General features: G+C 38.0%; 1 protein-coding gene across 4 annotated transcripts in view; it reads right to left on the minus strand.

Moving 5' to 3' along the window:
• LOC118193639 (uncharacterized) overlaps nucleotides 1–22,859 on the minus strand; it is a 146,838-nt gene that overhangs the window by 49,687 nt on the left and 74,292 nt on the right. For 3 of the 4 annotated variants that reach the window (XR_015038767.1, XM_085808557.1, XM_085808559.1), the window contains exons 5-7: nucleotides 22,334–22,394; nucleotides 8,151–8,235; nucleotides 7,877–8,048 (exon numbers count right to left, since the gene is read on the minus strand). Coding sequence is in view for 3 of the 4 variants with exons in the window: in XM_085808557.1 (XP_085664683.1) it covers nucleotides 7,877–8,048; nucleotides 8,151–8,235; nucleotides 22,334–22,394 (318 nt within the window). In the remaining variant the exon portion in view is untranslated. The remainder of the gene's footprint in view (nucleotides 1–7,876; nucleotides 8,049–8,150; nucleotides 8,236–22,333; nucleotides 22,395–22,859) is intronic. The other variant, XM_085808558.1, reaches the window with a different exon arrangement.

A 22,859-nucleotide genomic window follows, 5' to 3' on the forward strand; every position in this document is an offset into this window, starting at 1 on the left:
TATATATCTACACTCTGTTACTTGGCTCAGTGAGCTCAGTTAGCCATTGAAATGAAAAATATAGAACATGACAACCAATATTTCATTTAGAAAATAAGATTTACTGAAGAAATGCGTTTCAGAAATAATTCAGTGAACAAGTTTATCTTACCATTAAAAATTATATAGCACTAGTTATTTATTAGCGCAAAACTTAAATGTATAGTGGTAATGAATTTATTGAACGATTACCAAAAATATTTAAATATATAAATTCTACTGTAAAACTGAGAATGTCACTCAGTAATTAGCATACAGATTCAGTTAATACAAAACTATATATAAATATATATATTGTCTCTTTGGATATCTATGTCCCTTTGGAACATACAAATTGGACATTAAAAGGACTATTGAAGAATTATCTTCTAGCTTTGTGAAACAAAAACAGAAATTAGAAGAAGGGTGTATAAGACCCTTTTATTCAAACATAGCAGTAGCAAATGACCCAGCTTGGGTTACAAGAAAACAAGCACTTCTGGCTTAACAGAATAACATAACAACTATTAATTTGAAGGTGTAGTAGATTAGCATAACGGCTCACAGAATACTTTAACGTGCAAGAAGAGCTCTGGTTTGCAGTAAACCAGCGAGGCAAAGCGTGGCTAGAACACTCAATGCTGCTAATAATCACTACACAGTGTGGCCTGGAATACGCAGACAGGCTTTAAAACTAACTTCCGAAACTCTTGCTTAAATAGCATTTCATTCTAACTTAATCTGAATAAACTCTCGATATCTCATTTACATGCTGGCATGAAAGCGTGGGTGAAAAGAGAGTAATAGGAAAGTGCTTACTTAAAATGAACTATTAGTTAAAAACAAATAGATAAACCTCACAATATATATATATATATATATACATACAGAGAGAAAGAAAAAGAGTTTTAAATAAAATGTACATTGAGAACAAAAGTCAAACATAGTGAAAAGCAAGTAACAGTTTTAAAAATACATAGTAAAAACAAACAAATACTCTAAAAGCTTTTTTGAAATCTAGAACAAAATTTTAAAGACTTAAGGCCCGTCTACACGAAGCGATTTTCTCATAGCGCAACAATTTTAAGGATCTGCGCATGCGCCAAAAATCGGTCATGTTCTCTGCCGCGATTTCAGAACTGGTGTTCACTGCTCACAAGCGTACAAGGATCAAGGATCAAGGAAGTGCAAGTTACGGAGTTCATAGGCAATTACGCCTTTATTTCCACATCTTCAAAGGAAATTACATCATCAAAAAGAGGGGATTGTCAAATAGGGTAAAAATTTTGAAAAGCCGAATGACTTGGAATAAGTGCCTTCACAGGCAAAAAACTCAGGTCTTAATTTTGCGCCGAAAAAGGGCCAGAATAATTTAGATAGGGGCAGCCATAAAATTTAGACTAGAAAAATAAAAGGTGAAGTTTCTTTGAACCTTGATAATCATGTTTTGCATACGTCAGATGAAGAATAAGCAGGGGAATTCCGATGCGCGTTCCATGGAGGTAGGAAAGGGACTTCCTACCTCCATGGAACTTACTTCCTACCTCCATGGCGCGTTCTTCGGGGTGGGAGGGAGGGGGGAACCTGTTTACAGGTCGAAAAAGTAGTTCTGCCAGTGATCAGCTGGGAGGGAGAAGTTTCATTTTTGACCGCTATTCAATGCGGTATTTAAAGGCCTAAAATGACGCTGTTAAACGCCTGAGAAAGTTCCTTTTTAAAGGAAGAAAGAAGCTGTAATTAAAAATCTTTTTCAGTTTAAGTCAATTGATAAGTTAAAATATTTTAAATCAGTCCTATTTGACTGTGATGTTTCTTATTAAAGAAACTTTAAAGGGGGTTCCTCGAGTTAATGCTGTGTGCATTAAAGAACTTTAGAGGCGGGGGGGGGTTAAGGAACGAGAGGTAGTTATTCACGTGGCTGTCAGTGTGCTCATATCTAGCCCGTTTAAATGGGAGAGCTGAGTATTCCTGGTTAAGAACCGCTCTGGGTCTTTTCCGGGAAGAAGCAACAGCAGGATCGTATACGGGTAGCATATGAAGCACAGGATTTGCAACACGTTGAATATTTTTGAAAAATTTTTCCGAAAGTCGCTGTATATGGCGATTAATGGGCAAAATTTTGAGGTCATTATGAATCTCTTCGTTCCGTACGAACCACGGAGCTTTTAAAATTTGCCGAAGCATTTTAGATTGAAAAATTTGGACATGTTTTCTGTTAGTCAGTGCAGATGGGCCCCAGACGAGACACGCATATGTAAGAACAGGCCTAATCATTGATTTGTAGAGCAAGATTTTGTTATCCGTTGCCAGGTCGCTATTAATAGCTAAAAGGGGGCGTAGGGCGGTTTTGACAGCTGTCGCACCCGCTATGATTTTGCGGATGTGAGGCTGCCAAGTTAATTTTGAGTCTAGTAAAACACCTAGATATTTGTATGTGTGTGTGTGTGTGTATGATTATGGCAAAGCCTCGAGGGCTATCTGCCTAAGGGGAGGGATGCCTTCGTGGAGGACTTTCTAAGGGAAACTGGATCGTATACACGTTACACATGGGGAAAACCACGAAAACGCCCATGCAGCCAGCCCGTTCGCGGGATTCGAACCTCGGACCGAACTACCAGTGTTCAGCGACTTTACCGCTCGGCCGCTGGTGGGCCCCCTAGATATTTGTAAGAAGAGACCCAGGGAATGGGTTCACCGAAGAGCATTAAATTAGGTGAACTTGGGATATTTCTTCGGATGAACATAGTGGCAGCACATTTTGCGACATTCATTTTGATTTTATACAGACCGAGCCAGAGTTCTAAGGTCGAAAGGTAACTCTGCAATTGGGAGATTACCTGGAGAGTGTTGGAGTGTTGTGAAATGATGGCTGTATCGTCTGCGTATAACGCAAGATCGATATTTGGGGCCTTAGGAATATCATTTACATAAAGGTTAAAGATTGAAGGGCCAAGGCTACCTTGAGCTACACCAGCATAGATTGGGCGGGGAGAGGAGAATTCGTGGTCAACTCGCACGCAGAAACTACGTCCGGTCAAGTACGAGTTAATAATTTTAATGAGATGAGCCGGAAAACCAAGCCGCATGAGCTTGTAAATAATCCCGTCATGCCAAGTCCTGTCAAAGGCTTTGGCCACGTCCAAATAGACAATACCAGTTTTCTCTCGCTTACGAAAGCCTTCATGAATGAATTCCACAACACGGAGTAACTGGTGTACCGTGGAGTGTTTAGGTCGGAAGCCGAATTGTTCCGGGATTAATAAATTTTGATCCCGACAGAATTCATTCAGGCGATTAAGTAAAACAAATTCATAGATCTTTCAGAGAGAGGATAACAGACTTATGGGTCTGTAATTGACGGGTAAGTTTAGATTTTGTCCCGGTTTTGGAATGGGGACGACTGCTGCAATTTTCCAACAGTCGGGGAAATAGCTTCTCCTGAGCATTAAATTTATAAGTACCGTGATCCAAACGATAAACATTGGGGGGAAGTTTTTGATCATGCGATTCGAAATAGAATCTATGCCGGGTGCCTTGTTAGGTTTCAACTTATCTATGAAAACCATAACTTCAGTAGGGTCCATTGGTCTGAGTTCAGTTGTGATAGGTTGTGTTAAAAAATCTTTAACCTGTGCTTGTACGCGCCCCTGTGTAACCGGGCGGTTACAGTAGGAGTCGTGATTTGGTGTGAATTGAGTTGCAAGGCTGTCAGCAATGACATCAGCCTTTTCTGAGTCAGTGTAGGCCCTCTGTGCGCCATCGGCCGTTTGAAGGGGCAGAATGAGTGCTTTATGTTTGTGTAATCGAGCGGCTGCGCTCCAAATCGATTTATCTTCAGTCGTTAGGGACTCAATGTATGTTTTTCACTCCACTTGTTTTAATAAGCGGGTTTCGGTCCTTATCTCGTTCTGTATCTTGCGAAACTGGGCACGGATATTGGGATCGCACGGATATTGGGATCTCGTGACCTTTGCCAAATTCTTTGCAAGTAGTTCCGCTGCTTAATTTTGAATTTAGTCTCAGGTGGGAGCCTAGCACCTGGGTGTTTACGTGGTTTTGAAGCCGCAGCTCTCGCTTCTTTAAGTAAAGACTCCAAACTTTTGATATGCCTGTCAAAGTCCGAATTGCTGGAAATTTTGATGGGAGGGAGTGAAGTTTTTTCCAAAATAAATCTAAAATCATCCCAATTTGTTGAGACTTGCTCCTCTAATTTTGAGTATCTATTTTGAATATCTAGGGTTATCAAGACGGGGTAGTGATCAGAGTCCAATTCCTGAATCACTTTTATCTCATGCCGAAAAAATATATTATAAAAGGCAGCCAGATCAAGAACTGCAGGGGACCCTCTTACAGGGTAAAAAGTCAGGAGGGTAGGAGCTATGATCTGTACATGGTTACTCTGGCACCATGAATTTAGACTAATACCATACCTGTTCCTATTAGAACAAAACCATGCGGTATGGCGTGAATTTAGATCACCAGCAATAATTAGGTGATTTGAAACACTCAAAAGTTTATCAAAATCACTGACAGGAAAAGCTGACCTTCCATGTGCTGTAGGCAGTGGAGGTAGATAAGCTGAGACTATTGTCAGCGGGGAGGAATTTTGAAGGAAAATTTTGATAATTGTCGCTTCCAAAAAATTTAAATCAGGGGACGGTATCATGTGTTGCTTTAACGAACGCTTCACATAGATACAAGTGCCACCACTGGGATATCTGCCCTGTGACACCCTGCCAGTACAATAAATGTCATAATTCCCAATTCTGGGAGTATTCCCTGGGGTAAGGCGAGTCTCCTGGACTAAAAACACGTCAATACCGTGCTCTACTACAAAATCACGAACTTCGTGAATTTTAGGTGCCAATCCATTGGTATTCCACGTGCAAATGGTCAGTTCTCTGGTGGTATTTGAACTGTCATTCATAAAATTGAATTTTAGGCCGTTATTAGAGGTTCATCACTGAAAAACAGAAGACATGGGTCTAAAAATGCCGAATTAAGTTGAAAGCTCAACATAGCTTTCATAAATATAAAATGCCCTCATTAAAGCATCTGCTTGCCTGAGTTTAGGCATTGCTTTTTTGAAGGCAAGAAGCAGAATATGCTTGTCTACCGCTGGGTCGCGGGAGATTTCAATTAAGCATTTTAGTGTAGATAAAAAGACATCGTCGGAATCATTGCTACACTCTGCTGTGGCTGACACTGCTGGGGCTTCTGCAACCGGCAGTTTTTGATTTGGGACGTCTAGACTCAGCAGTTGCTGGGGACTTAGAAGAACCCTGCGGGGGGGCTGTCTGTGCAGCTGCCCTAGTCTTAGGCGCGGAATTTTTACCACAAGCCCGTTCGTTACCTGGGTAGCGGGGACAAGATTTATAAGAAGCAGGATGATCTCCACCGCAGTTGCAGCAAGTGGCAGGTACGTCTAAGCCTTTGGTACACTCACGTGCCCAATGGGGTCCAGAGCATCTGACACAACGGATAGGAAGGGTGCAGAGTTCCGAAGAATGGAAAAAGCTCTGGCACCGAAAGCACTGAGTAGGGCCCTTGCGGCCGCGGTAACGCTCAATGCTGATCTCCGTGCCCCACATGTCAGTGACGGCAAACAGATGATCGAGGAAGGGGTGTGGGATGACTTGTAAATAGACAAGTGGCATTGGATGTCTGGAGCCAGGCTGAGTAAGCCGAACGTTGCGATGCACTTTAAATCCCATCGCCTCAACTTCCTCTTTGATGTCCCCGACGTCTGTTTCAACAGGGAGGCCTCTGATAACAATTTTGACTGGCCGGTCCTGCTTGAGATCGAAAGTTTTGTACTGGATGCCGGCTTGCTTCATCCAGCGGGTGACCTCCCTGAACTCCAGCTCTGTTTGTACAAAAATTTTTAGATAGGGTCCAGTCAGAATGCTCCGTAAATTTGGGGCAATTTCTCTCATGAAAGACACTTGTGTCTTCCAGTTCTTGCTGCTTTTGAGGTGAATTGCTGGAATCTCAGGCTGCGGTGGGGGGGGGATACGTTCCGTGCCTGCTCGGAATTTACTCCCTCAGTGGTGCGCTCACTAGCGTACGATAAAACCGGAGTCTCTAGCCAATAAGATTGCTTTGAGTGATCATGTGCTTTTCTCCTCATTTGGAATAGTAAACATGGCTGCATTTCGTTGGAGCGAAACTTAACTAATAGATTTCTATAGAGAAAATGTTGTGTTGTGGGACACGAGTAATGTAAATTAAAAAAAAGAAAAAAAAAGAAATTAAGAAAGAGATTCTCTTATTTTGATAAGATTTGTCTTCCCCATTACTTTATATATTCAAATGTTTTCTAATTCCGGGTGAAAATGATTTTTAACTCCCCCAAGAAAAATTCCAAAAACTATTAATGATGGCATGTCATAGGTACTAGATGAAAATATTCAGAAACTACTTGAAACTGTGGTCGCACTTATTGAAAAAATTCAAAAAGCAAAATCTCCAGTCGAGAATAAAGCAGCGCCGAGACTCAATTGACTTCGCCGAAAATGGGAGTTAATCAGGTGACGAAGTACATAGCTTTTCCGACAGCTCCTACACGAGCGATCATAGCCTAGTGGTAAACAGAAGACTAGGTTTTCTTCGTACGTCGAGATCGTGGGTTCGATCCCCCATCTTAGTTTTGGACTTTCTACGCCTGGAAGAACTTTTTAATTTAGTTTCTCCATCACTAAATTCGAACTGCATGACTTAAAAGTCACGTTTTATTTTTTCGCCTACGGGTGGGGTGTTTATTGAATTTTAACGTCTTTCTTTTTATTTTTTGAATGGCCGTTGGCACGTGTTTTAAATCTACTGGTCAAAAGTCACAAACTGAGTTTTGTGTTAATTGAATTTTGCGAAAGCAAATTACAGCCCAATTTAATTCAATATTGCTAAATTTTATTCGCTGATTAACTGATAGAGCCATATAATCATAGTTTTCAGACTGTATTAGTTATTTAATTATGCTGATATTAGTTTTTTAATGTTCACAAAATATACCACTTAAGACTTTGTACCTTTTTGATATATCTTATTTAAAATTTTTGCACTGAAATTACACTGTTGCTTTGTAATGTAGTAATCTTTATTCTTTATTAATACTTTTTACTCATATTGGTTTGATATTCATGATATTATTGTCTATTTATTTATTAATAAAGGTTTCGATTTAAAGCACAGTAGTTACTTATTTTTTCTGAAACACGGTTATTTTATTATTTCAAGATTTAAATGCACAAATAGGAGTGCCAGAAAGTGAAATTTAAAAATAAATAAATAAACTAAAAAAGGAGTAATCTGTGTACTCAGAACACAAAAGAAAAGCTTTTTTTTTTTTTTTTTTTTTTTTTTTTTTTTTTTTTTTCCCTGCAAACTAAATTTAGCAAAAAATCAAAATCACGCGGCATCATCCGTAAATACTTTCCGAATTGTACTGTGTCTTCAATACGCAACTCCCGGCGCAGGGAATTACGACGGCACTATGAATTTCTCGTCGTTTGACCCAATTTCTGGTCCAAACGCATTTTTTCCCCTTCTGTAGCAGTAGCTAAGTTCAAAATTGTAGCTGTATCTATAGTAGCAATTTAAAATAGTCATCCATTATTTTGACTATTTGACAACACCGTAAGCTTTGTTTACAAATCGTAGACAGTGTGACGCTGTAGAGGGCAGGAACACTTCCTTTCATAGTGATTGGCTGAGTGAATTCCTGTACTAACGAGAAAATCGTTCCGTGTGGACAGACGAGCTATCTCAGATATTGTCGGCCAGATAAGTCGGCCGAGAAAATCCCTACGTGTAGACGGGCCTTTATAGATGTGAAACAATTGAAAACCAGAAGACTTACTTTTTGTTTATTTACAACACTTTCCACAGTGCTCTTTGTCCTGAATTCATTCTTTTTCACTTTACACCATGCATCAAACGCAGCAGACTTCAAGTCAAAGGCATTGTAAACATTTATATTATCATCTCTTAAGAGAGAATTTACTTTAGAAGATTGCTTATGAATATTTGGGCTAAAATTAATAAAAATACAGGATTCAAAATTTTGGGTTAGGATTCCAAATTTCAATCACATTCAGATACTACTATTAAAAGGAAAAAACAGAAAAACATACCTTATTGGGAATGAAACCATATCACGTTTTGTACTAAGTATTAAATTTTCTTTTTTCGATATTTTTATATCTTTCACAGCAGCATCTGAAAAATCATAAAACAATGTTGAACTTAAATTTCTACAAATTAACCTCATCAGAATTGCTATCAAAATACTATAGCCAGCAATACCGCAGTTAGTATATCACAGTATAACTGAAGCTTAGAAATTAAGGATTTAATCTCTTTATATTTCCGAAATTAGATTATGTTTTTTTGTTTTGTTTTCTACACATTAAACGTTAACACTTATGCAAAAAACAGCAGACAGCAAATGCAGAGAAGTTCCTTTCTCCGACCTCCCACCACCGATATAGTGATTGTTAAAAAATAATTTCTTTAAGGTATTCAGCAAGAATCATTTCATGCAATTCCAAAGAGTCTTGATATATTCTTGATATTACGAATTGTTACACAGAAAACAAATGGCCAGTTTCACAAAGGTTAAGTACTTCAGAAATTCACCAATGAATACAGATACACAAATATCGTTCTCCTACAGGAACACATGCATGGTCTACATAGATCTTTTTAAGCCAGCTATTATATTTACTCATTGCCTTGGTCGACTTTTAGCCATCAAGTCTGTAGCTATCACTACCACCCCATGCTCAGTCACTATTACCTCAACCAACATCTCATCATATGAATCTGCTGGAGAACAGTACAAAGATTTCCTTACCTTATCTAACATGGACAATTGTGTAGTTATAAGCACCGATTTTAATGCCACAACCGCACTTGGAACTGCAATAATTTTAATACGCTTGGTAGCAAAATCTATGACTCATCCCAGAAGGCAGTCTTCTTTATTGCAGCTCCTAACAACCAACAAATTATTGTACTGTCATTCCCCGGCATTCTTGAATTCGGTTTGCTAACAAAATATCATTACTTAATCATACGAAGGCTATTCAGAAAGTAAGGAACGTTTCTGTCTGACGTCGCTAGGCGCGCGCCGATCACGTATATTTTGGTGTCTGCGTATTCGGCATCTCAATCGACGTCAGCCATCACAACGGGAACATTTCCACGCTGCCCGTTTTTTCGATACTGTAAAGGCCCTTATTTTCGCGAGGCTTTAATTTCCGCTTCAAATAATAATAAAAAATCACAAATATTTCACTTACCCAAAATTTAATGATTTATTGCACAGTTACAAGCTTTTTCTTGACAACTTTCTTTCTTATCACTATTTTTTGAATAATATACAACTATATTTCTCGAATATAAAACAATAAAATTAATAGAAGGCAGCTCATTCACTTAGAATACTATTTATACCAGCTTCTTTGAAGCCATTATCTCATGTTTGGCATCAATACCGTTAAATACGCGCACAAGCCAAGAAGCGTGAATCGGTTTTAGTCGTGATATTCGCAAATCCACAGATTCTCTTTCCTCTAGAAATTGAAGCTTATTAGAATACCACTCAATAAACTCATTCTTGAGTAAACGCTTGAACTCGCCATTTACAGTTAAGTCCAAAGGTTGGAGCTCTCCTGTGCAGGATGCGAGCTCAAAAACTGAAATAATATTCCTCTTCTCTGGTTCAGTCAGAAAAAGAGGATCTTGGTGTGCCTTAAAAACGTCGAACAATCCTACACCAGGTTGTTCTGAAACTAGCCCGAGAAGCTCTCTCTGTTTGTCGTAATAAGGTACAAGAATATTCTCGATGTATCGAATCATTGTGCCAGTATTACTCCAGTGCGAATCGGTGTGCCACACGTCCCAGTCCGCGGGAAATGTAAACTTTGGATGACAATTTGTTGTTTTTCTAGCGAACAACAATTGAGGTTGGAAGTAGGTTTCCAGCAAGGGAACATGCTAACAAAACAGTCATCTCTCTTTTATCTTTCATGCCGATTACAGACACTTGTTTTGAACCACGTTTTTCCAATGTGTAATTAGATGAAGGCACAAACTTTGCGTTTGTCTGACCAAAGTTAACGAACATCTCAGGGGTAACAACATTTTTGTCGATCACTGTACGAACACACTTAACGAATTCGTCTCGAATAGCTGGGAAGTCTGGGGGCAGTTTTCGTGCAGCCTTTGGTTCCCTTTCTACGGACAAAGTTCATTCTTTCCAGCAGGGTTCTGGCCCATCTTGGGTTCAAATCGAAAGCGTTTAGTAGAGATGGATCATATGATTTCACAATTTCTTTTGCAGCTGCAATAACAATAACGCGGTACACTATTCCGGCAATCCGCAATTTACGTATATACGTTTGAACGCTTGCATCGAAATCACAAAGTTTTAGGAGGCGACCGCGATTACAGTGCGGTAAAGTTGTTACATCGTAAAATGCTTTATGCAAAAGATGTACTTTTGGAATTTTTCAACGTTCTCAACTTTACTTAAGTACTTTTGAAATTTTTGAACTTTCGGTTCTGTTCATATAAAATTCGCGAAATGTTCAGCTCGCGAAATCACCGATATATTCATTTTCGCGAAAATTACGGCCCGCGAAAATAAGGGTCTTTACAGTATTCAAATTTGAAATGTGCGCTGCAATTGAAAATCCCGCCAGTTGTGAGGTGCGGTCTGTGATACGGTTTTTGTTGGCAAAAAACCTAAAAATCTATGGAAATTTACTGGGAAGTGTGTGAAATGTACGGAAACAAAGTAATTAAAAGAAAGTTCAATCCGGAAATGGTACATTCAGTTTAAAAATGGCTGAACTAACGTTCACGATGAAAAGAAGAGTGGACGCCCTAGCATTGTGACTGACGAACTGGTCGCTAAAGTTGATGAAAAGATTCGTGAAAAACCACCGTTTCACAATAACGAAGCTTTTGCCTAGTTTTCCACAAGTTTCACGGACTTTGTTGTTTGAAATTATCACACAAAAGCTAGGCTACCGCAAATTTTCTGCAAGATGGGTGCCGAAATTGCTTACAGACCACCATAAAGGTCAGCGAATAGTAGCAGCTTTCACATGTCTGGAGGCCTACGACAGACATGGTGATTCATTACTGGATCGAATAGTAACTGGTGACGAGACGTGGGTGAGACACGTGAATTGCGGGACAAAATTACAGTCCATGCAGTGGGGGTACACAAGTTCCTTCAAAAGACCAAGAAAATATTTGCAAACCTTGTCACCAAAGAAGATTATGGCGACTGTGTTTTGGGATAGGCAAGGTGTGCTTCTGATCGATTTTCTCGAACATGGTGCCACAATAAACTCTGAGCGGCACTGTCAAACTTTGCGCAACCTTAGGAGAGCAGTTCAAAACAAGCGCCAAAGAAAGTTGACGTCAAATATTTTGATTTTGCACGCAATGCCCGACCTCACACGGCAAACCGCACTCAAAAACTCCTTAATTCATTCAAATGAGAGGTTTTACCTCATCCGCCCTTTAGTCTCGATCTTGCACCTAGTGTTTTTCACGTGTTTCCAAGAATGAAGAACTGGCTAGCAACACAGCGCTTTGACGACGACAAGGAGCTGCGGGTGCGCGTCACTGAGTGGCTGAGATCGCAGGCGGTAGAATTCTATGACGAAGGAATTTCAAAGCTTGTCCACCGCTATGATAAGTGCCTCAATTTGTTTGGTGACTATGTAGAAAAGTAGAATTTTAGTCGCTCTTTCTAATGTATATAATAATTTTTTTCCCTTGTACATAGTTTTTTTTTTTTTAATTCCAAAACGTTCCTTACTTTCTAAATAGTCTACGTATATTGAGAATATGAATGAACTTTCTTCTGATCATACTACTACTAATTGAGCTGGACCTTACTACTACTAATTGAGCTGGATGTGAAAAGTGAACAATACCTATTGTATCTTCCCAACAATATATTCCTGGAATGATTAAGCGAATAAACTAATTATTTTAGTGACGAACTGCAAGTTGCAGTTTTAAAAACAACAACGACGTTTCTTCATCCAAGCATGATAAAAATCCAACTATTCGTGAAATGATTAAAAGCACGAACTTAAGCATAAAAACACGGCAAAAAACTTGCTGCCCTGACGACAAAAGACTGATGTATCGATTGAATCACGAGGTCAGAATCCTTATCAACACTCAAGTATAATTTGACCAGACATTGAGAATCATTATCCAGGGATAATAATTCTATCTGGAGCGGCGTTTCTAAGTATTAAAGATGCTATACAATGATTCTGCTCTTTAATAGCTTTAATGAGATGGCATACATCGGGACCAAGAAGGCTAAATGACTTGCTAAAATACTCAACTTGAAATAATAAATATGCTAAAATAGGCATCTCGAGACGCACTAACAATGTGTCCTCTCCCCATACAAACCAATTAGTCGATTGAATTACGGCACGATACTTTACACAGACGAACACAAAATTCTTTTCTCCACTCATGCAATCAGGAATTCTGAGAAAGGAGTTACCCCCCCCCCCCACCGAAAAAAAAAAAAAACTGAGATAAGCTGAGAAAAGGAAAACCAGGAAGAACCACGGACTTGAGAAGATCAATAAGTAAGTGATTAAAGAAATGGATGCAATAATGCTCGTCAAGTTTACCGAAATTATCATTTACATTCTCCAAATTCAGCACCTCCCAACCAACTGGAAGCTGGCCATTATTTTTTTGATCCTGGAAGGAGTCCCAACCCGGCACCAAAGCACTCGATCAGTCTTATATCTGCACTTAGCAAAATTTCTGTCCGTATCGCACATAATAAGATGCTTACACCTTCTAGGTTTAGGGCGACAATAAGCCATTGAGCAGCAACTAGCACAGATGTAGTAGCGCACATTCTGGACAATATCTTCGGGCCTGATAACATAAACATAGATAATCCCACACAAAAAAATATCAGAGCCAATGTTGAGAAATATTACAAAACGAATAAAACAGACATAGAACCTCTGCTAACCGCCAAAGAAGTGGGCGACATAGTTAAATCATTAAACCCCAATAATGCCGCAGGTCCTGATGGAGCAGACAACGGCATTCCGCAAGCCATTAACAGCCCGCATCCGGTATTATTGTACGCCTAATTAACTGCATGCTGGCGCAACAGGCATTTCCCAGCTGGCACGAGACTTTCTGAAGTGGTAATCTTCCTTAAAGTGAACAAAGACCTAATGTACCGATGGCCCATTTGCCTCCTGCCGCATTGAGAAAAGCATCAGAGAGAGTTTTCCTTCAAAGACCGAAACACTATAGCCTGTCTGGACAAAGTATAAGAGAAAAGCAATACGGCTTCATTCTTGTCAGATCGATGTGATCCATCGCGCTGCCACACTTACAAAAAATGATAGTAAATAACCTAAGAAATAATCAGCACAGTTTCATTATCGCTGTGGGCATACATCGTGGTGTAATGGTAACACACTCGGTGCGCATTCGAGAGGTCCAGGTTCGACTCTCGAGGAGGCCATTGCTCATTTTTCATGCTTTCTGCTTCAAAAATACCTAATGTCTCTATACATATATACTATATATAGACTAATTCATCGCCAAACTGGGGGGGGACTTATTAATATTAGGAAAGTCAACAACTAATCCATTCCTAATCTTGAATTACGATATTTCTGAGAAATCCTTTAGGAAAAGACCTGCACACTTCTGCTACATCTTCATTAATCACAGTTTTAATTTACTACTACAGTTTAATTAATTCCTCGATCTAATTCTCCCAACCCCATTTCTTTCAGCTATTTCTTCTCCACCAGTGGACAAGCTGTTAAAGAACTGCAGAATACAGATAATTCTTCCCGGGTTCGAGAATCAAGGCGAGAGGGCTGGCTGCAAGGTTTAATTTTCGTTGTTTTCCCAAATGTAACGCAAATACGATATAGCTTCCCTCAAAAAGTCTTTAAAGAAGGCATTCCTCTCCTCAGGCAGATAGCTAAGAGTGCATTGCTGTGTTCAAATAACCTAACCTAATGTCTTCAGCTATTTCTTCAGAATTCATGTGGTTTTGTAAAGGATCATCTACACAAAGAGACAAAGTTCCTCACCAACACAGTAAAATCTGCCTCGCAGACATGTCGCCTGATAGTATTTCGAAAGCAGATTTTGTATCTAAGTAGCTGTGAGCTATATCGAGCTAAGATAATCAGAGCCGTCAAAGTTTACCGAAATTATCATTTACATTCTCCAAATTCAGCACCTCCCAACCAACTGGAAGCTGGCCATTATTTTTTTGATCCTGGAAGGAGTCCCAACCCGGCACCAAAGCACTCGATCAGTCTTATATCTGCACTTAGCAAAATTTCTGTCCGTATCGCACATAATAAGATGCTTACACCTTCTAGGTTTAGGGCGACAATAAGCCATTGAGCAGCAACTAGCACAGATGTAGTAGCGCACATTCTGGACAATATCTTCGGGCCTGATAACATAAACATAGATAATCCCACACAAAAAAATATCAGAGCCAATGTTGAGAAATATTACAAAACGAATAAAACAGACATAGAACCTCTGCTAACCGCCAAAGAAGTGGGCGACATAGTTAAATCATTAAACCCCAATAATGCCGCAGGTCCTGATGGAGCAGACAACGGCATTCCGCAAGCCATTAACAGCCCGCATCCGGTATTATTGTACGCCTAATTAACTGCATGCTGGCGCAACAGGCATTTCCCAGCTGGCACGAGACTTTCTGAAGTGGTTCTCTTCCTTAAAGTGAACAAAGACCTAATGTACCGATGGCCCATTTGCCTCCTGCCGCATTGAGAAAAGCATCAGAGAGAGTTTTCCTTCAAAGACCGAAACACTATAGCCTGTCTGGACAAAGTATAAGAGAAAAGCAATACGGCTTCATTCTTGTCAGATCGATGTGATCCATCGCGCTGCCACACTTACAAAAAATGATAGTAAATTACCTAAGAAATAATCAGCACAGTTTCATTATCGCTGTGGGCATACAGGGCGCCTTCGGTTCGTTGTGGTACCCATGAGATTACAAGACATGGTGCCCAAAGATCGTCTTTGACCTAATATAATATAGTTACCTTAGTGATAGTTAGTATAGTTACCTTAGTTACAAGCCACAACAAACGCAGATGTGCATTCATGTTCAATCAGCAGAGAGTGTCCTCAAGGATCCTGTCTGGGTCTTCTACTTTGGAATCTTGTAGCTGACACAGCGCTGAATCCCTTTAACACAAATCCCCACACGGAAATATTGGCTTATGCCGATGACTTTTCGCTGGTTACCAAAGGGCATACCCGCAACGCATATGAGACTAGGGCGCACGAAGCAATGGACAAGATGGCCAAATGGGTCAACGACCATAAGTTAATTACTGCCAATTCAAAATTTCAATTTATGCTTATTTGTCCAGCTAAGCGCCATCGAAGAACCCCATGCATCAGCATCCATGTCAAAAGTATTAAAATAGTTAGAAACTTGAGATACCTTGGGGATATAACTGATGACTTACTCACTTGGATATCACATTTAAAAGAGGTCAAGGGACTACTTCCCAGGATGTTTCATTCCATGCTGAGGACAGCAGCACCAACATGAGGAGCTTCTTCGAGGATACTTTGCTTTAGGTATACCTTTATTTTGATTGGTTAATAATAACTTTCAAAAACTGTTATTGGATATAGATATTCATAAAAGTAATATTATATTAATTTAGAAGTTAAACAACAAAATCAGCGTTATATTTGCAAATTTTCATAGGACTAGTTTCGATGGTTTTACTGAACTATCCTCCTTAGCTGCCAAAGAGCAAATGAACGAGATGAATTCGTTCATTTGCTCTTTGGTTCACACCACTCTTTGGCCCCTATATGTTCTGTACTTGCATTTAATGTACTTTATTTTAAGTTAGCTTTTTCCGGACTTTTCTATTAATTCTTATTTCCTGTTGCCCAACCTTGAATTGCGTACATTGTTTTATTTAGTGTAGTATTTTATCTTTTTGTATTAGTAACTCTGTTAATTGTTCATAGTCATACTTAATGTACTATTTAGCTGAGTGTAACTCAGTCATACCTTTACCCGTATTTTATTTATCTACAGAACTCATTTATTGTTCACGTTGTGGAAGCCAATTAACAATACTTAAGTTATAACTATCTATTTATAACTAAGTACATGTGAAACTGAAATTGTTCTTCTCACCCGCACAGCACCCTATTTCCATCCCTTTACCAACGACTCGCCCAGCTTGTTTTGAACCCCCAGCACTCGTCTTGCGTACAAAAAGCACCAAAAAATGTTATGTGGACTTATGAAAGAATTGGCACATATCAGTTTACTTCACCAAACACAAAGCCTGCAATCCAGGAACTTTGTAACAAAGTTAATTCTGTCCGCGGGAATTAATGTCAGCGTATGTCTGACGATATGCTAACTGCCCCAGTGGATCGGCTGCCCCGCCTTCGAATGAAAGAAAAGAAAGTCAATCATACCCCGTAGGATTAACATTTTCATTGACGAAAATAATACTTTCATCCCGCAATAGTAAGGATTCAGAATAAAACACTCAACGAGGCACAACTTTACCTAGTGATAGAATATATCGTCGAAGGTTCACAGAACAGCAAAATCACAGCAGCAATCTTTCTTGTTATCTCAACAACCAATGTGTATGGCTGAAGGGCCTTATCTACAAACTAATAGTGTCCTCAGTTTTTCGGACTACATCATAAACCTTGCAAATTCTTACCTTCCAGATAAATATTTTATTGTTCGATTTAAAAATAACTACTATACACGTCGGCAAATTTTTTAAGGTATAGTAGAAGAGTCTTAACTAGACCCAGTTCTATTTCCTTCTTATGCGAATGAAGGGCCGCACAATATTAATACACATTCGCCATATATGCAGGCAGCACATCAATCATCTCTCAAAACGCATTTCTCAGTTCAGTTGTAAGATCAAAATAAGAACATATTCATGCACTGAAGTCCTGGTTTCAGAAACAGAAAATAAAAATCAACGTAGATAAATCAGAAGTAGAAAATCTAGAATTTTCACCTACAATTCTAGGAAAGAAAAGGTTGGGTATGAATATTTTTATGTACAATACAATTATCCCGCAAACCAAGCAAATTAAACCCACTGGTGTTATCCTCCAAAAAGGGGGGTTCATGCATGGAAATCCCATATCACATATCAGTTCGATGTTCCGGCTTCTAAAGTTACACTCACCCCCTTAATATACAGAACTACGTTTTATCTATTATCAATAAGCTACTGATTTGTGAGACCATAATGCATCTGATACTTACATATGTTTGTCTTGTTAGGGATTTTGCTTGCAAACAGCTGGAAACCATACATTTCGGTAAATTACAAAAGGTTGACGGTTCACATGTAAGATATTTTTTCTCTCCTTCCAGCATGCATTCGTGGTGTAATGGTAACACACTCGGTGCGCATTCGAGAGGTCCAGGTTCGACTCTCGAGGAGGCCATTGCTCATTTTTCATGCTTTCTGCTTCAAAAATACCTAATGTCTCTATACATATATACTATATATAGACTAATTCATCGCCAAACTGGGGGGGGGACTTATTAATATTAGGAAAGTCAACAACTAATCCATTCCTAATCTTGAATTACGATATTTCTGAGAAATCCATTAGGAAAAGACCTGCACACTTCTGCTACGTCTTCATTAATCACAGTTTTAATTTACTACTACAGTTTAATTAATTCCTCGATCTAATTCTCCCAACCCCATTTCTTTCAGCTATTTCTTCTCCACCAGTGGACAAGCTGTTAAAGAACTGCAGAATACAGATAATTCTTCCCGGGTTCGAGAATCAAGGCGAGAGGGCTGGCTGCAAGGTTTAATTTTCGTTGTTTTCCCAAATGTAACGCAAATACGATATAGCTTCCCTCAAAAAGTCTTTAAAGAAGGCATTCCTCTCCTCAGGCAGATAGCTAAGAGTGCATTGCTGTGTTCAAATAACCTAACCTAATGTCTTCAGCTATTTCTTCAGAATTCATGTGGTTTTGTAAAGGATCATCTACACAAAGAGACAAAGTTCCTCACCAACACAGTAAAATCTGCCTCGCAGACATATCGCCTGATAGTATTTCGTAAGCAGATTTTGTATCTAAGTTGCTGTGAGCTATATCGAGCTAAGATAATCAGAGCCGTCAAAGAAGATAACGTGATTTGTTTCCAATAGACCTCCATCGGTCTCACAGCAAGCATATTACATTTTATCATTCATTTATATAAAAGAAGAAAATAAATTGATCACTCTTAAATAGCATAAAATATAACATATATTACTGATAATTAGATTTATAATAAAGCATCATTTTAAATACATGAAAGAGAAAAAATAATATCACTTTATAAATACGTAAAATCTAACATTTATATGTAGATAATTAACATGAAATTATTAATGGTGTAAATAATTCATTGATATAAAATTTCATGTAATAAAATAATGTAAAATTATTATACGTTACCTGCAAAAACTTTAATGATTTTTAGATTAACAGAATTCTGTTAACTACAGAATTACAAAAACAACAAAATATTTATTTTCAGTGGAAAAATCAGAAAATGATTTAGCTGGGTTTGAATTCACAGTCTGCCGATTCACATGCACCAAGGGATTGAGCTAACTAGACCTAGTCTAAAAGCTGAAAAATCTTTTAACTATAAAAAATCGGAAATATAATCAAATGCAAAAAGACGATAAATTAAACTTTTCTTGTTTCTTTTAAGAACATAATTTCTCTTAAACAGAAAAAATTATACCAGATTTAGCTAGTGTTAGCAAATAAGGAGCTAAGATATTTTCTCTCTCCTTTCCGTTTGCCTTCGTGGTTTAATTGAAAGCATAGTCGACGCATATTCCGCAACAATGTATCCAGTCACGAATAATAAGCAAAACTCATGGCCGAGGTGCTGCAGATATGTATCTGACGAGCCGAAATTAAGTAATGCAGGCGCTGCAGACGTCCAGAGATACTTATTTGGAGACATGTTTTCTTATGAAGAAGCCTTTAAAGATTTCCCCTCTTTTCTCTAATACTTGCATTACTTCAAATTCACTCTTTTCTAGTTCAGAATTCTCAGACTAAAACTGCATGCGGGCCGAATGCATGATCTGAAAGCAGCGGACAGGCGGGAATGTTTAATTTTTTTTCTTTTTAACAAATGGCGGGTTCTTGCTTATAACGGCATTGGCCACTATTAAGGCCAGAAGTGGCAGCCATTTTATTATGGAGGCACCTAATAGGCGGCCACCGTTACCTCCTATGAAGGGACAGACAATTTTACATCCAATGCTTTCTCCGGGATTTGAACCCAGGCCCTTTGGTATTGCAGTCAGGCTCCCCTAACCACTATACCGTCTGGGCGGCTGTTTTAAAAATAATTTACAGAAAAAAGAATTAAATCTTAACTTTCTCTCAACGAATACTTATCAAAACATACATAAATAATAATAGTAATAACGAAAAGAAAAATTCAAATTTATATTTATCTTCGATCTGAAAAAAGTGCCTGCAAAAAATTTATTTTGGTTGTCATCGAAATGGACTACAACCCTCTTTAATTAAAAATCAAGTTATTTTCAAGTCGAATTTTAAAAGCTTCGTAAAAGTTATAGCTGAATTTTAATTTTGGAACTGTAAAATTGTCTACCTCTTTAAAGGTCACTAAGACATTTGTATTCGATTTTTTAAATTCTGATGAGAGCGACTGTGGGATTTTATTCGGACTCATTATCTTGTTATTTTTATCTTTATTGTCACTTGTACTTTTGTTGGATCCCACCAAGATGCTAATTAGTTAATGTGTAGAAGAACAGAGTTTTTGAAGTTAAAAGACAGCATTTGGAGAGAAGTTAAAAGACAGCGACTGCTGGCCGTCTCCGAACTATTTTCGTTCAACTTCTGGATTTACCTGAATGGGCTTTAGCCTTTGGTAGCCATGTCTGCTGCCAAGATTTGAAAGCTTGAGCCCAAACTTACAGTGGACTTTGCCTTGTGAATTTATACTTTATTTGCTTAAGATTATCAACATTTTGTGTTCTGTTAATCTCGTAGGAAGTGGTGGCCTGTTTTGTTACTACATGAGCTGGATAGTTCTGCTAAACTGAAGGATTAAATAAAAAGGTTTATTTTAAACTTTCTTATGCGTTAGGGGTCATTTCACTATAAGATGAAGCAATAAGTCCTACAGAGCTAGAGTTAACATTTAAGATAGAGTCCATACAATTTCACAAGAATTCAAGATTTGAGTCCGAACGATTTGATATCCAGGGGGTCTCATGCAAGATTGAGCTATGCCTTCCCATGGCAGACCATACGCTAATACATAGTATTGCACGAAGAAACAAAATTTTCAGGGTATATGAGTAAACTAAAATGAAATATGCAGTCCAAACAATTTTCAGAAACAATACAGCAGTAAAAATGCATTCAGCCAAGCTGGGAGAATCTGCTTACATCGATCAAAAATGTATTCAATGAAGATGATGGTACTTATTTTTGTTAGTAAGAACCATATTTGCTAGGATGCTGCTCTTTTGCACTTAATTCTGCAGTTCAGGGAGTTAGATATTTAAAGTATCCATAGTGCATCAAGTATGAATCCATGCACAAGCATGATACAGCAAGAAAGAGAATGCACCAAACCACGTAATTTTTTACCATTAATTTAATTGACCATTACAGGTAGTAATTTCCGGAAGAAAGGCCGCATCAGCGTAAACGCCGCACTCGAGAAAAATGGCGGGAAAAAAATTAAAATTACACAGAAACGCCGCAATAGATTAAATTGCGCGTGACATCGTGGTGGGCCGTATAGATGCAAAAACTCAACCTAAGTCCTGATATATGACATACCAGTTAAGAAAAATGCATGAAATGAAACCATAACTCAAAAATAAATTAAAGGTAAGAAATGTATAGCTTCTGTGCCGTTTAGAGACATTTTCAAAAATTTTCCGCTCCCTAATTAAAAACTATCCAACAAGTACTTGTACCCTAACTGATGGGATCTGTATTTGGCAGAATGCCAAGAAAAATCCATTCATGCTGAAGGGGAAATACGTCAGAGTTCGTTATTGCGAGGCAGGTGGAGTCGTGTCCGCCTTTGAAAAAAATTGCAGAAAAGGCAGGGGTGGAAAGAGGATGGGTCCTGGAAGATTCATCGAATGGCAGAGGAGAGAGACTATTCAAACTGATGAGAATGTTGATTTGAAAGGGGGGAAGAATGTTATTGTTCTGAGATCTCGTTTAGGGTGAATAAGGCATGTAGGTCCGTTCAAGGGAAAGAACGTAAACAAAATAACGTTCGCAAAAAGCAACTGAGTGGTCTTTTGTGTGGGAACAGCACCAATCTATGCACAATGACAAGGCCATCCAAACTATGTACAATGACCATCATAGGAAATATTTTACTTTTAGTGCACCTAAATGCCGCATGGGTAGAAACGCCGCACCCGCTGAAAATTTAAGTTTTAAACACGTAAACGCCGCGGCGTTTCTTCCGGAAATTACGGTAAATGCTTCTCATAAATTAGAGCAAATATATACACAGATTTTCTTTTACATTAGTAATGCACATGGAAGCAATAGATTAGTACACATACAAAAATCTAAAAGCTTAAGCTCAGTTTTAAGCTTCAATTTTTTCCTCGAGCTATTTACTGTTACTATTACAATTTAGCTATTTACAATTTACTGTTAAATGGCTTATTATGAGCAACTGATACATGGTATAATTTCTGTTTCACCTTCCTTGCTAAACCAAAGATCATTACTACTTTCAAAACACACATTTTCCCAATTTTGCAGTCTTTCCTAAGATACTTTACTAATGATCATCTTTTAAACGCACTGGCAGTTACTGAGGTGACAACATTTCACTTTCTCTTGCATCATCACTCTTTAACTTCTCACACGTCTACCTCTTTCACTACACTATGCTTATACTGAAAGACTCATAAACATGATAAATTAGAATCGTCTTGCTATATAACATGTTACTTAATATGAGCAGGCTATGGCCAAAAGGTTTTGTTTCATTAGCAATAAATAAAAGTAGGAAATACAAAAAAATTGATACAAAAAAAAAAAATCCATTTAAAAATTCAAAACATAACAGTGTTTTAAAATTGTCGAAATGAAATTCATTTTTTTAAAGAGATATACATTCAAGCATGATTAATATTCGTTAAACTGCCATGAAGTTAAACTTACCACTGAAGTTACAGAAATTGTTCAACTGCTGCAGTTTATATTTATTCAGAACTTCATTCTTCTGAAAAAAGGTAAAAATTACTAATAAATATTTTAAATAAACATAAATAAAACAATAACATCTTATCGTATTCAAAATTTTGACAATCAGTTTTATTTTTATACATATTTAGAATTCATTAGAAAAAAATAAGTACAGATTTTGCACATAAGAATCTCTAGCCCAAGAGAAAATCTGACTGGAAAATTTACGTCACTTTTTGGACACGGTATTTTTTACACATAATAAAATAGACTAAGATTTAAGCAAAATAGAAAGAGCTTATTAATACTAAAATCATAAACCATGTTAATTTCAAATTATTCAGTACCAAGCACAATTACCAGCATTTTGTTCTGGTTTGCATTTAAAGCAGAAAAACTTTCAGTTAGCTTAAACTGGCAACATTAAGTCATCCCATGTAATAAAATGAATGTACTATGATCCTTTAATATGATTCTTTTCAATGATATTGCTATGTAAAAA

The sequence above is a fragment of the Stegodyphus dumicola genome, chromosome X1 (assembly GCF_044657685.1).
Source record: "Stegodyphus dumicola isolate Sdum_Otavi_A_Nest chromosome X1, ASM4465768v1".
NCBI classification, from domain to species: Eukaryota; Metazoa; Arthropoda; class Arachnida; order Araneae; family Eresidae; genus Stegodyphus; species Stegodyphus dumicola.